Source organism: Balaenoptera acutorostrata, chromosome 16 (assembly GCF_949987535.1).
Source record: "Balaenoptera acutorostrata chromosome 16, mBalAcu1.1, whole genome shotgun sequence".
In the NCBI taxonomy this organism is placed as follows: domain Eukaryota; kingdom Metazoa; phylum Chordata; class Mammalia; order Artiodactyla; family Balaenopteridae; genus Balaenoptera; species Balaenoptera acutorostrata.
In genome coordinates, this window is record NC_080079.1 from 33,508,539 (window position 1) to 33,522,022 (window position 13,484).

At 35.7% G+C, this 13,484-nt stretch overlaps 1 protein-coding gene across 5 annotated transcripts in view; it reads right to left on the reverse strand.

Moving 5' to 3' along the window:
* TBC1D12 (TBC1 domain family member 12) overlaps positions 1-13,484 on the reverse strand; it is a 122,877-nt gene that overhangs the window by 12,871 nt on the left and 96,522 nt on the right. For all 5 annotated transcript variants that reach the window (XM_007187472.3, XM_057530501.1, XM_057530502.1 and 2 more), the window contains 4 exons: positions 13,259-13,374; positions 8,515-8,597; positions 8,063-8,180; positions 6,725-6,831 (listed from right to left, as the gene is read on the reverse strand). In XM_007187472.3, coding sequence (XP_007187534.2) covers positions 6,725-6,831; positions 8,063-8,180; positions 8,515-8,597; positions 13,259-13,374 — 424 coding nt within the window. The remainder of the gene's footprint in view (positions 1-6,724; positions 6,832-8,062; positions 8,181-8,514; positions 8,598-13,258; positions 13,375-13,484) is intronic.

The window sequence follows — 13,484 nt, forward strand, 5'->3', positions numbered from 1 at the left end:
ATTCAAATTCCAGCTCTGCCACTTACTACCTGTGGGACTTCAAGAAAGGTACTTGATCACTCTGGAACTTGGCTTTCTTCATCTGTAAACCAGAGAAAAACACCACCTACTCATGGGGTTACTGATGATTAAATAATTTACATACAGCTCCTGACACCTTACAGACCCTCAGTGAATGCAAATGCTACTTCTTGCTTTCCTTCTCTCTTGAAACTGGTTTCTCCATTATGATATTGCTATCTAAGGCTACCTAAGCTATCCAAAGCTACCAAACTTCACAAATTTCGCCAGAAGGGCTACATACAAAAATCTCAACCCCGATCTTTTTACTTTAATTGCCCAATCACTTTTTGAGACTACCACTCTGTGCTTCCATATACAGCATCTCATTAAAACTTCAAGAACAAAAGAAATTGAAAATTTTTCTCAATTCTTAAATTTTAATTGTTTCTACTTTCTATTGTAGATATTTAAAAATACATAAAAATAGTAAATTTCCATGACAAAACAGCAAAAAGTACTTCTTGCCCAAATACCAACGTTTATATATTGCCCAAAATACCAAGAACATTTTTTACTTCAATTAATCTTTTTTAAAAAATGTATTTAGGGAATTCCCTGGTGGTCCATTGGTTAGAACTTGGCACTTTCACTGCTGAGGGTGTGGGTTCGATCCCTGGTTGGGGGACTAAGATACCACAAGCTGCACGGCACGGCCAAAAATTTATTTTTAATTAAAATATAAAAATAAAAAATGTATTTGTTTTTAAAGGTAATATATGAATGTGATTTTCTAAAAAATTCAAACAGTACAAAACAGTACAGAGTGAAAAATAAATTTCCTTCCCTCCAATGCACTTTGTGCTTACCAAAACTCTAAAGATAAAAATATGCAAACACAAGCATATACATATATATTTTCCTTTAAAAAAAAGTGGCAACATATTACATGCATTGATTTGCATCTTGCTTTATCACATTGCAAGTTGGTCCATATTAGTAGAATAAATCTACTTTAGGTTTGCGGGGTTTTTTTAACAACTGCACAGTATCCCAATGTATGACCGTACCATAGTAAGTATACATAATACTGGGTTGGCCAAAAAGTGCCTTTGGTTTTTAAGTAAAAATAAAAGACACATTTTTCATTTTCATCAAGAACTCTATTGAACAATGTATTCACTCTTTTGTTCCACTACCTTCTGCCATTTTTCAGGCATCTTCATAATTCCATCTTCCCAAAACTTTTAATCTTTTTGAGCAAAGAACTGTTCCAGGTGCCTTTTACAGCCTTGGGAATTGAAATTTTTTCCATTAAGAGAATTTTGTAAAGACCGAAATAAACGGAAATCCAAAGGTGCAATGTCTGGTGAATACAGCGGATGAATCAGAGCTTCCCAGCCAAGCTGTAACAGTTTTTGCCTGGTCATCAAAGAAACATGCGGTCTTGCGTTAGCCTGATGGAAGACTATGCGTTTTCTGTTGACTAATTCTGGACGCTTTTCGCTGAGTACCACTTTCAGTTGGTCTAATTGGGAGCAGTACTTGCTGGAGTTAATCGTTTCGTTTTCCAGAAGCACATAATGGAGGACTCCCTTCCAATCCCACCATATACACAACATCACCTTCTTTGGATGAAGACCGGCCTTTGGTGTGGTTGGTGATAGTTCATTTCACTTGCCCCATGATCTCTTCTGTTCTACATTATTGTATGGTATCCACTTTTCATCGCCTGTCACAATTTGTTTTAAAGGGAACTTTATTATGTATGTATGTATGTATGTATGGCTGGGTCTTCGTTGCTGTGTGGGCTTTCTTTAGTTGTGGTGAGCGGGGGCTACTCTTTGTCACGGTGCGTGGGCTTCTCATTGGGGTGGCTTCTCTTGTTGCAGAGCACGGGCTTTAGTAGTTGTAGCTCACAGGCTCTAGAGCACAGGCTCAGTAGTTGTGGCGTACGGGCTTAGCTGCTCTGCAGCATGTGGGATCTTCCCAGACCAGGGCACGAACTTGTGTCCCCTGCATTGGCAGGCGGATTCTTAACCACTGCGCCACCAGGAAAGCCCCACAATTTGTTTTAAAAACATAACATTTTCATTATGTTTCAGTAGAGAACCGCATGTGGAAATATGGTCAAGGTTTTTTTTTTTTTAGCTTAACATATGTGGAAACCAAACATTAAAGTGGTTCACATAACCAAACTGGTGCAAATGATTTTCAACACTTGATTTGGATTTTTTGAGTATGTTGGCTATCTCCCTTGTGGTATAACATTCGATTGTTCTCAATTAATGTCTCAGTTTGATCGCTATCAACTTCAACTGGTCTACCTGACCGTGGAACATCGTCCAGCGAGAAATCTCCAGCACAAAACTTCACAAACCACTTTTGACACGTTCGATCAATCAAAGCACCTTCTCCATACACTGCACAAATCTCTTTTTGTCATTTTGGTTGCATTTTTACCTTTCTTGAAATAATAAAGCATAATATGCTGAAAATGTTGGTTTTTTTCTTCCATCTTCAATATTAAAATGGCTACACAAAAATTCACCAATTCTGATAAGTCTTTTTTAAAATGCACGCTGATATGACAGCTGTCACATACAATCTAACAAAAGTGTTTTGAATGAAGTTAAAGACAACTAAGTGCTACAAGCCATCTTACAGATAAAAACGAATGAATCTTTTGGCTAACCCAATATTTTTACTAACAAGAACCAGATCATTATAAAATTGCTGACTTTTACATTTCAAATAGATTCTTACTATTCTGATCCCTTCTCCCTTCTGTTCACTTCTTGTTACTACTCATGGTTTGGAAAGAAGAATTTTAAAAAGAACAAAAAACTTAAAATTTCTATTATTTGTGCCCAACTCCATCAATGTTTTGATATAAGACGTAGATAGAATCTTAAAGTTTAGATATATAATTTTTTTTCAATTCTTAAACTGAGGTTTGCACTTTTTCATTTCAAACTGATTCCAAGCTAGGAATTCCAGTTTCACTGTTCTACTCAAACTTCAAAACTGTCTTGGAAAAAGAAAGGCTAACCAAATAAATACATCACTTTTGGAAGTCACAAAATTGATCCAATAATAAAAATGTAGGGCTTCCCTGGTGGCACAGTGGTTGAGAATCTGCCTGCTAATGCAGGGGACACGGGTTCGAGCCCTGGTCTGGGAAGATCCCACATGCCGCGGAGCAGCTAGGCCCGTGAGCCACAACTGCTGAGCCTGCGCGTCTGGAGCCTGTGCTCCGCAACAAGAGAGGCCGCGACGGTGAGAGGCCCGCGCACCGCGATGAAGAGTGGCCCCCGCTCGCCGCAACTGGAGAAAGCCCTCGCACAGAAACAAAGACCCAACACAGCAAAAATAAATAAATAAATAAATTTATAAAAAAAAAAAAAATGTAGCAATGCATTTCCAAACATCAAAAGATATCTCTTGGGGCTTCCCTGGTGGCGCAGTGGTTGAGAATCTGCCTGCCAATGCAGGGGACACGGGTTCGAGCCCTGGTCTGGGAAGATCCCACATGCCGTGGAGCAACTAGGCCCGTGAGCCACAACTACTGAGCCTGCGCGTCTGGAGCCTGTGCTCCGCAACAAGAGAGGCTGCGATAGTGAGAGGCCCGTGCACCGCGATGAAGAGTGGCCCCCGCTTGCAGAAACTAGAGAAAGCCCTTGCACAGAAATGAAGACCCAACACAGCTAAAAATAAATAAATAAATAAATAAATAAATAAATAAATAAATAAATAAATAAATAAATAAATAAAAATAAAGGAATTCTTAAAAAAAAAAAAAGATATCTCTTCAGGGAAGAGTTACAGTGCTCATCTATAATAAGATGACCTGCATCTCAGTTCAATTCCATGCTTGACTGGGCATGTCACACATTTTATTCTCTATGTACAAATGTAGAGCTTGAAGCAGACTAAAGAAGTATCTTGGATTTGAGCAGAGAATACTTTGAGATCAGTGTATGTTTCACTTTTTTTAAAAAATATTTATTTATTTATTTATGGCTGTGTTGGGTCTTCGTTTCTGTGCGAGGGCTTTCTCTAGTTGCGGCAAGTGGGGACCACTCTTCATCGCGGTGCGCGGGCCTCTCACTGTCGCGGCCTCTCTTGTTGTGGAGCACAGGCTCCAGACGCGCAGGCTCAGTAGTTGTGGCTCACGGGCCCAGCTGCTCCGCGGCATGTGGGATCTTCCCAGACCAGGGCTCGAACCCGTGTCCCCTGCATTGGCAGGCAGATTCTCAGCCACTGCGCCACCAGGGAAGCCCTGTTTCACTTTCTTGTTTTCTGACAGTAATGATACTATATGCATTCTCAGTAAATTTCACTTTCACTATAATTTGATATTCATCATTACAAATAACTGTTAGAACACTACTTTGAGATAGCTGATTATCTTATCCCCATTTACAGATGAAGAAAACTAAGACCTCTAGATGTTAAGTAATTTGCCCAAGGTCACAAACCTAATACAGTGGAACCAAGATTTGAACCACATTTGACTGACTTTAGAACCCCTAGTCTTAGTTACTATTCTCTAATGGTTATAAATTTCATGATTAAAACAAATACAACAGGAAAAGAGTCAAACTATTAGAGCCCCTAAAAGTAAACAAAGTTATCAAAACTAAATTTACTTCCACTGAAATTTAGCTTTCTTCCCACCACTAATGAAAAAGAAGAGAATGAGTACCCATTTCACTCCTGAATACATAACTGTTTAGTAGTGAGAAGCTAAAATGACTTTGAAAATAAATGACCCAGTTATTTTACAAACCTTACAAATTTCAAGCTTAAAAAATAACTTTTTGATTAGAGAATCACAAAAGATTAATACCAACTTAACCAATGTTTTAATGTCTAAGTTGTCAGGATACCTAAAAGTGTAAAGCCAAAGTTCTCAAAAAAAACCCCAAAACTGCAAACAAAACTTCAAATAGCCACCAATACTTCTTCATCTCACCTATATGCAAAACTGATTCCTAAGACTTTAACCAATACAATACCTTTTCTAGGCTTAATTTAAAACTCAATTCTTGCTCTAAATCCTAATTTTTTAATTAAAAAAAAAGTCACGTTAAAATGACATGTTCATTATAGGATTTTTGTGAAAATCAATTTTATAAACCATACATGATCATGCTATTCAAAGTTGGCATCACTTTTAAGACTAAAGATAAACATTTAGATTTTTGTTATAAATTCTGTACAACTATATATAATGCTGATTGCTGTAATGAATATCCTTGTAGAAAAGCTTTTGAAACCAGTCCTGATTATTTACTTAAAGTGTTAGAACTGGAATTAATGCATCAAAGGTTACATTTTTTTGATGCTTTTGGTAAATATTTCTAAATTATTTTCAGTTATACTCTATGTGGGTAATTTTCATTAATTTTAATCACTTTTGAGGAGTAAAAAAAACAGGTACCTTGATTTTTTTTATTTTTTATTTATTTTTTATTTTTTGGCTGCACCGCACGCATGTGGGATTTTAGTTCCCTGACCAGGGATTGAACCTGCACCCCATATATTGGAACCTTGGAGTCTTAACCACTGGACCACCAGGGAAGTCCTGATGTTGTTTTAATATATATGTCTTTGATTTAGCAATCACTAGGAAAATGGTTAAATAAATTATACTACAGCCAAACCGTGGAATACAGTGCAGCTACAGTACATATAAGTGCCCCTTTTATGCACTGACATAGAGGGATGTTCGGATGGTTTGTGGGAAAAAAAAAATAAAAGGAAGAAAAAGAGAAGGCTTAAAAATTATCATATGTAGATGTACACTTTTTTATGTGCATAGAAAAAAGATCTGGAAGAACATACACCAAATTGCTAACTGGTACCTAGAGTAGGATCAAGAGCAGAAGTTTGGGTGGAAGAGGGGGATGAAACATGCAGTTTGTACTTTACTATTGTTTGACTTTTTTTCAATAAATATGTAAATAAAAAATTTTAAGTAACAATGTATTATTTATATTATTATACTAGAGTCCCTAAGTCTTTCTGTGGTACCTTTATCTGGCATTATCATTATCACTCAGACCATTTAGTATCTTTTATTACTAATTATTTTACCCTACTGATAATATCCTTATTGTATGTAATTTTTTTTAGTTCATCAAAACTACACTACATTTTACTCCTATCTACATTTTACTCCTATGCATCAAGGTTTTAAGAAACTTAAGAAAATAAAAACAATGAGAATCTTACTTCTTTTTGTTTTTTAAACTTTAAAATTTTTAAATAAAAAATTCAAAATGACTGGTTTGGGTAGAAAGATAGGAAAAGAAATTTCTAGCTTTCCCTCAATATTTATGGCTTTTTGAAAAAAGAGGAAACTTTTCCACAGCTATTTTATTTTTCCTTGTATATGTTTATTCACCTATTGTTACCTAGACCCAGAAGTTTTTGAAGTTACCTACAGTTAAGATATTTAGATGTCAAGATTATTATTGATGGTTGTAAACTAAAGGAAAACCCACAAACCTTATTTATATAATATGAAATATAGTAACTTACTTATTAAATCTTACCAGGTTTTAGAAGGGGGTAGGGAATGAAGCATGCTCTTAAAATGACATATATGGTATACGGCCATATATGGCCTTTTCAAATGACCAATCTACTAATCTGCTTTGGAAGGCTGAAGATGGCTGTTTGCATGTGTGGGAGTAACTGAATATAGAATACAAACCAGGAGTGATATTTAGTTCATTTCCTACAGCTAGACTCCAAACTTTCCCACGGACACTAGGGGGCAATCCCTGCCACCACAATTCTCGAACTCTTCTTGTACTACGCCTAGAATTAAAGGGGGAGAAAAAAAGGAGAAAGTTACATTTTATACCAAAAACACTAGTTGCATGATGGTTTATCTAGTCTATGACCAAGTGACTTAATGATTTTTCAGAACATAGAGAGTTAAGTATGTGATGCACTCTTTTCTTGGGTTCATGTATGTAGGCAAAAAAAGCCTAAAAATATATAGCAATTTAAAGGGAACTGCCTGCTACAACTGCTGCTTATACTAAGGATACAATGAGAGAATCAGAAATATGGGGACAATTATGAAAAAAGAAGATAAAAGGAACATAAAAATGCATTGTCAATTCAGTACCAAAAACAAAATCACAACATATTTACTATGTGTAAAGCCCTAGTCTTTGAGAGGCAGCACAGTCTACTGAAAGAAGTGTGGGCTTTAAAATCAGATAGACTTGAGTTCAAATCTGGTTAACCGTTCATTAATTGTACAACCCTGGGCAAATCACTTAACCTCTCTGACTTTGAGCTTCCCTATAAAATAAATGGGAGTAAAGGTTATAAGAATCAAATGTGATTACTTGTATAAAGAGCCTAATATAGTATCTGTCACACTGTGACAATATTCAACAAATTCCCAATGCACATCCTATACTAGGCATTGCAGAAGACATCTCCTACCGTCCAGTCTAGAGGAAAAATAAGGTATGTATAAAAATACTGTCAAAAAATAAAAGGCAAAGTAAGGCAAGAAGTGTATTAGTCTCAAAGTATAATGAGACATTACAGAAGGGAAAGATCATATGTATTTTACTATCTTGATTATGAGAGAAGCATATTAGAAGTCACTTTAATATTTAACATTTAATAAGTGCATATTACAATGAATGTACATATTTAACATTTTCTTTGCCAAAAAACCTGCTATTACATCAATAGTGCATCTTGCAATAGATGGTATGTTAGAATTAAGAAAATATGGTAACTGAGGAAATTAGAAGTTTCATGGATCAACTAATATTTCAGATGGGACTCAAATGATAGGTAAAATTCTGACAGGCACAGAGGGTGGTCAGTAAGGGAAGTAGGCATTAGAGACTGAGGGATTTACAAAAGCAAAGCACAGAGATAAGCATGAAAATTTTCAAACATTGGTTAATAGTATAATTTAGTCAAAACATAAGATACATACTGGAAGTCATAAAAATACAAAATTGGAAACGAGATCTTTGGAGACAGACTGAAATTCAGGAAAAGTCTGCTTACTTACATTACTTCCCAGTTGGGTAGTATTTCATTGATCCAAATTACCATTGCACTTGCAATATTTTCTTCCTGTTTAAATCGTTCTTTCATTATTTTTTTTCTTTTATGTGCTTCTTTAATTTCTGTTTTAAACAAGTAAAAATTATTTCATGAATAATATCTTCATTTATAAATTAAGATACTAGTAGTCCCAGGTTTATGACACAATTACAGAGTCTCTCATAGATAGTCTGCTGCCTTTCTCCTCATAATAGTTTTGTAAAAGTACTTACAGAAAAACTGTGATTCTAGAATGATATTTTATTTCTCTTTAAGAACAAATTTAGTTAGAAAAATAAGAAATCAGCATCATCTTAAAGACAGGCTTGGTCAATTTCACCATCTTCCATCCTACTGAAATTAATTTCCTATTGATACCAATAAATTAAATATACCAATTGGAGTTAAATTTTATACCTCGTTTTTTAGCCTCAGCCACCATCTCATCATATTCTTGTCGGTGACGTAAAGCTTCTTCCACAGATTTGGCAGGAAGATTTCTGAGGAAAAACAAGTTTCACATCAACTTTTAAAAGACTAACTTAAGTTTATTGACTTCTTTTCTTTTTATAGCTGGATACAAAGAATTTCTAACCCAACCTTCACATTTCATACATTAAGAAAGTATAAGGTTGAAAAGAACTCTGCATCTTAGAAAAGAATCAGAATCCAGGTTGCTAATATTTGTTATACATATGTGTGTATATAAATTTATATATCATATATATTTGTTTATATATCATTTAAACATGTCCAATTTTAGCCAATAATCCTAGGTTATTTGTTAAACCCACTTACTACAGTTTTTTTTTTTTAGTCGACTTTTTTTAAAAAATATTTATTTATTTATTTGGCTGGGTCAGGTCTTAGTTGCAGCCTGAGGGATCTACTTCCCTGACCAGGGATCGAACCCAGGCCCCCTGCATTGGGAGCACGGAGTCTTAACCACTGGACCACCAGGGAAATCCCTAGTCAACGTTTTTGAGGTATAATTTCACACAACAAAACGGAAAAACATATTTTAAGAGTACTGTTTGTTGAGTTTTGACAAATTTATATACCTGTGCAAACAACACACCAATCAAGATATAGAATGTTCCTATCATTCCAGAAAGTTTCTTTTTGACCCCTTTACACTTAATACTTACCTACCTCCTACCTTAAGCAATCACATATCTGATTTCTATCACTACAGATTAGTCAGCTGCCTTTAAAGAATTTTGTATAGATTCTTTTGTACCTGACTTCTTTTGCTCAGCATATATATATATATATTTTTTTTTACGTTTTTATTGGAGTATAATTGCTTTACAATGGTGTGTTAGTTTCTGCTTTATAACAAAGCGAATCAGTTATACATATACATATATCCCCATATCTCTTTCCTCTGCGTCTCCCTCCCTCCCACGTTCCCTATCCCACCCTTCTAGCTGGTCACAAAGCACCGAGCTGATCTCCCTGTGCTATGTGACTGCTTCCCACTAGCTATCTATTTTACATTTGGTAGTGTATATATGTCCATATATACACTACCACTCTCTCACCCTGTTACATCTTACCCCTCCCCCTCCCCATGTCCTCAAGTCCATTCTCCAGTAGGTCTGTGTCTTTATTCCCGTCTTGCCCCTAGGTTCTTCATGACCATTTTTTTTTTTGATTCCATATATATGTGTTAGCATATGGTATTTGTTTTTCTCTTTCTGACTTACTTCACTCTGTATGACAGACTCTAGGTCCATCCACCTCACTACAAATAACTCAATTTCGTTTCTTTTTATGGCTCAGCATATTTTTGATATTCATCCACATTGTTCTGTGTATTAGTAATGTATTCCTTTTAATTGGTGAATAATGTTCCATTTATCTATGTGGATGGACATTTAGACTGTTTCCAGTTAGGTGCTACTATGAATAAAAACTACTATAAATATTCAAGTGTGGCTATCTACATTCATTTCTCTTGGTAAATACCTAAGAGCAGAATTCCTAGATCATAATGTAAGTGCAGGTATATTTTTATAACAAAATGCTTTCCACTTTACTAGAGTTTTAAGATACCATTCTGAATAAAAATTTGATAATCAGTTACTTGCATATACCATATTTTGGTTTATAAAATCAAAGGCTTCACAGAGGCAGTGATTTAGATACATGACTACGCAAGAAGAAACACATTTGAATATTACCATATCTAAATGTCATAATAAGGTCCAGTTTTTGGAATTAGATTTTTAAATTATTTTCAACAGGCTAGGTGGAAAAGGTATGTGACAAACTTTCAAATTATACATTCTACTTCTTCTCTTCTTGAGTTAGTCAGATTCCTCAGGTATGTTGTAGCAGGGAGGAATAAAGGTTAAGATTTCTGCTTCAGGCCATAATGGAAAAAGAGAGTCAGGTTTATCCTCTTGTCTTAATTAATTAGAAAAATGAGTTAAATATATTAAACAACATTTTTTAAGATAATTGGACAACAGGCAGCACAAGACAGTGGTCCTTATGAGAAAGGAAATAAACAAGGAAACCCTGCAAGTGCCTGACCTTACAGCCTGTCTCCAGGTCTCAGTGGTAGGAGAGAGTGCCAAAACAGAGCCCACCGGTCTTGCTGAGTTGAGGAAATAGAGTTTGAAGTTGGGGAGTCCAAGACAGCCAGAATTTGCATAACAGAGTACCAGAGAGAAGGGAGCTGCAGAGGCTTTGCCTGAACACTGATCTATGCACGCATGTGATTAAACTATGGTGGCCAGGGAAAGAAACACAAGAAATAGGCAGAACAATCTGAAAATCACACTGGACTGACCCGTCAAAGTAGAAAGACCTCCTAATAGACAGGGTATCAGATAGAGTCCTTAGGGTATTGCCTCAGTAGTAAGGATAAATTAGCCCTAAAGGCTGTTCTGGAAGCACTCTAACAATGCTTATATCAAAAGGATCAAACCAATTCCAAATAACTTAATTGCATACCAAACCAAAAAAATATTTAAAGTAATACAAGAAAGTCCAATATCCAACCATGTAAAAATACAACAGCTGGTATCCAATAAAAATTACCAGGGATGTAAAGAATCAGGAAAATACACTATAATGAGAAGAAAAATCAATCAGCAGAAATAGTGCAGAAATGTCAGATAACAGGATTATAAATCAAGGACGATAAAACTGCTGTTATAAATATACTCAAGAAGGTAGAAGAAAGCAGGAGCATGATAAGAGAAACTTAAGATCCAAATCAAATGTCTACAGATGAAAATTTCTAAAATGATAAATTCAAAAAATGGGATTGACAGCAAATTATATACTGCAGAAGAAAAAAATATAAGTGAATTTTAAGATATAATAATATAAAACTATACAAAATGAAACAGAGAGAAAGAATACCCCTCCAAAAACACAAATGAGCTATGGGACATGGAAAAATATCAAGTAACATGTTTAATGGACATCTCAGAAGAAAGGAGGGAGGGCAGAACAAAAAACTGTTGAAGAAACGAAGGCTAAAATTTTTCCAAAACCGACACAAAACTATAAATGCACAGACACATTAAGCTCAATGACCCCAAACAGATGGAACATGAGAAAACCACACCAAAGCAACCATAATCTAATTTATGAAAATCACATAAAGGAAAGTCTTAAAAGCAAAAGCATTCAGAAAGTAAAAGAATTCACTGAAGGCTGAAGAAGTCAACAAGGACATGAAAGAAAGGAAAAAGCCTTACTCTTAAAGAATTATGTAGGTGAGGGACTTCCCTGGTGGTCCAGTGGTAAAGAATCCGCCTTCCAGGAACTTCCCTGGTGGCGCAGTGGTTAAGAATCTGCCTGCCAATGCAGGGGACACAGGTTCGATCCCTGGTCCGGGAAGATCCCACAGGCCGCGGAGCAACTAAGCCTGTGTGCCACAACTATTCAAGTTCCCGCATCTAGAGCCCATACTCCGCAACAAGAGAAGCCACCGTAATGAGAAACCCGCATACCGCAATGAAGAGTAGCCCCGGCTCGCCTCAACTAGAGAAAGCTGGCACGCAGCAACAAAGACCCGATGCAGCCAAAAATAAATAAATAAATTTATTTTTTTAAAAAAGAATCCACCTTCCAATGCAGGGGATACAGGTTCGATCCCTGGTCAGGGAATTAAGATCCCACATGCCGCAGGGCAAGTAAGCCTGTGCACCACAACTAGAGAGCCCGCGCACTGCAACTACCAAGCCCGTGCGCTCTGGAGCCCGCATGCCACAATGAAGAACCTGCGTGCTGCAACAAAAGATCACACGTGCCACAACTAAGACCCGACGCAGCTAAATAAATAAATAAATACTTAAAAAAAGAATATATTCTTAACAGTAAACCAACTGGTTGACAGTCAGTAGTTGCGTGGCATAAAAGGCAAAAAGGACAAATACATCATAAGTGCATATTAAATGTCAAGAAAGGAAAAATAACTGCTCTATCATGTGACGATAAGGCGGGGGGTGTGTATTGGCAAAATAAGTGAAAAGGATTAAGCAGAACAAACCTCTAGTTATATAATAAATAAGTCACAGCGATGGAATATACAGCATAAGGAATATGGTCAATAATATTGCAATAACTTTGTATTGGGAGGGATGGTTACTAGACTTACTGTGATCATTTCACAATGTATGTAAATATCAAATCATTATGTAGTAGTATGAGTAGACAAAAATATACTTATGCAGTGACTTTTCCAATTTTCAGTTTGTATTATTAAATCTGTATCATTAAAGATATTATGCTATAATACAGAATATATACAATTCATACATTAATTTAGTAAAAAGATGAGGTAGACAAAAACGTCACTTTTTTTCCCCCTGAAACAATACTGTACATCAACTATGTTTCAATTAAAAAAAAAAAGATAAGGCAGAGGAAGGTTGAAATAGGAACAGATATAAATAAAAAGCCAAGATTTTATGTTTCATACACTGGGTCATAGAGATTCTAGAAAATATGCATAAAGCTTGGAGATCAACAATTCTTCCCTATTAGTGTTAGGATTCATCTCTGGGATTAAAAATAATTTTCTCTAACAAACCCATTTCTTTAACTAATTTCGTGGTATCTTTTAAATGAAATAGTAATAAGAAAAATTAAAGTTTAAAATTCAAACAGTGTGCCTGATGATCACTAAAATACTTACGACGGTCGATCCTCAAGAATCAGGGCAGTGGTAGAGAGTGGCTCAAATTCAAAATTCTTTCGTCTTGAAGACTGAGGTGGTGGTTTACAGGTTCTCCCTGTTCGTGCTTCATATTCCTAGAGTAGACAAAAATATACATATGCAGCAACTAACTTTTCCAATTTGCAGTTTGCATTATTAAATCTGTATCATTAAAGATATTATGCTATAATAAGGAATATATACA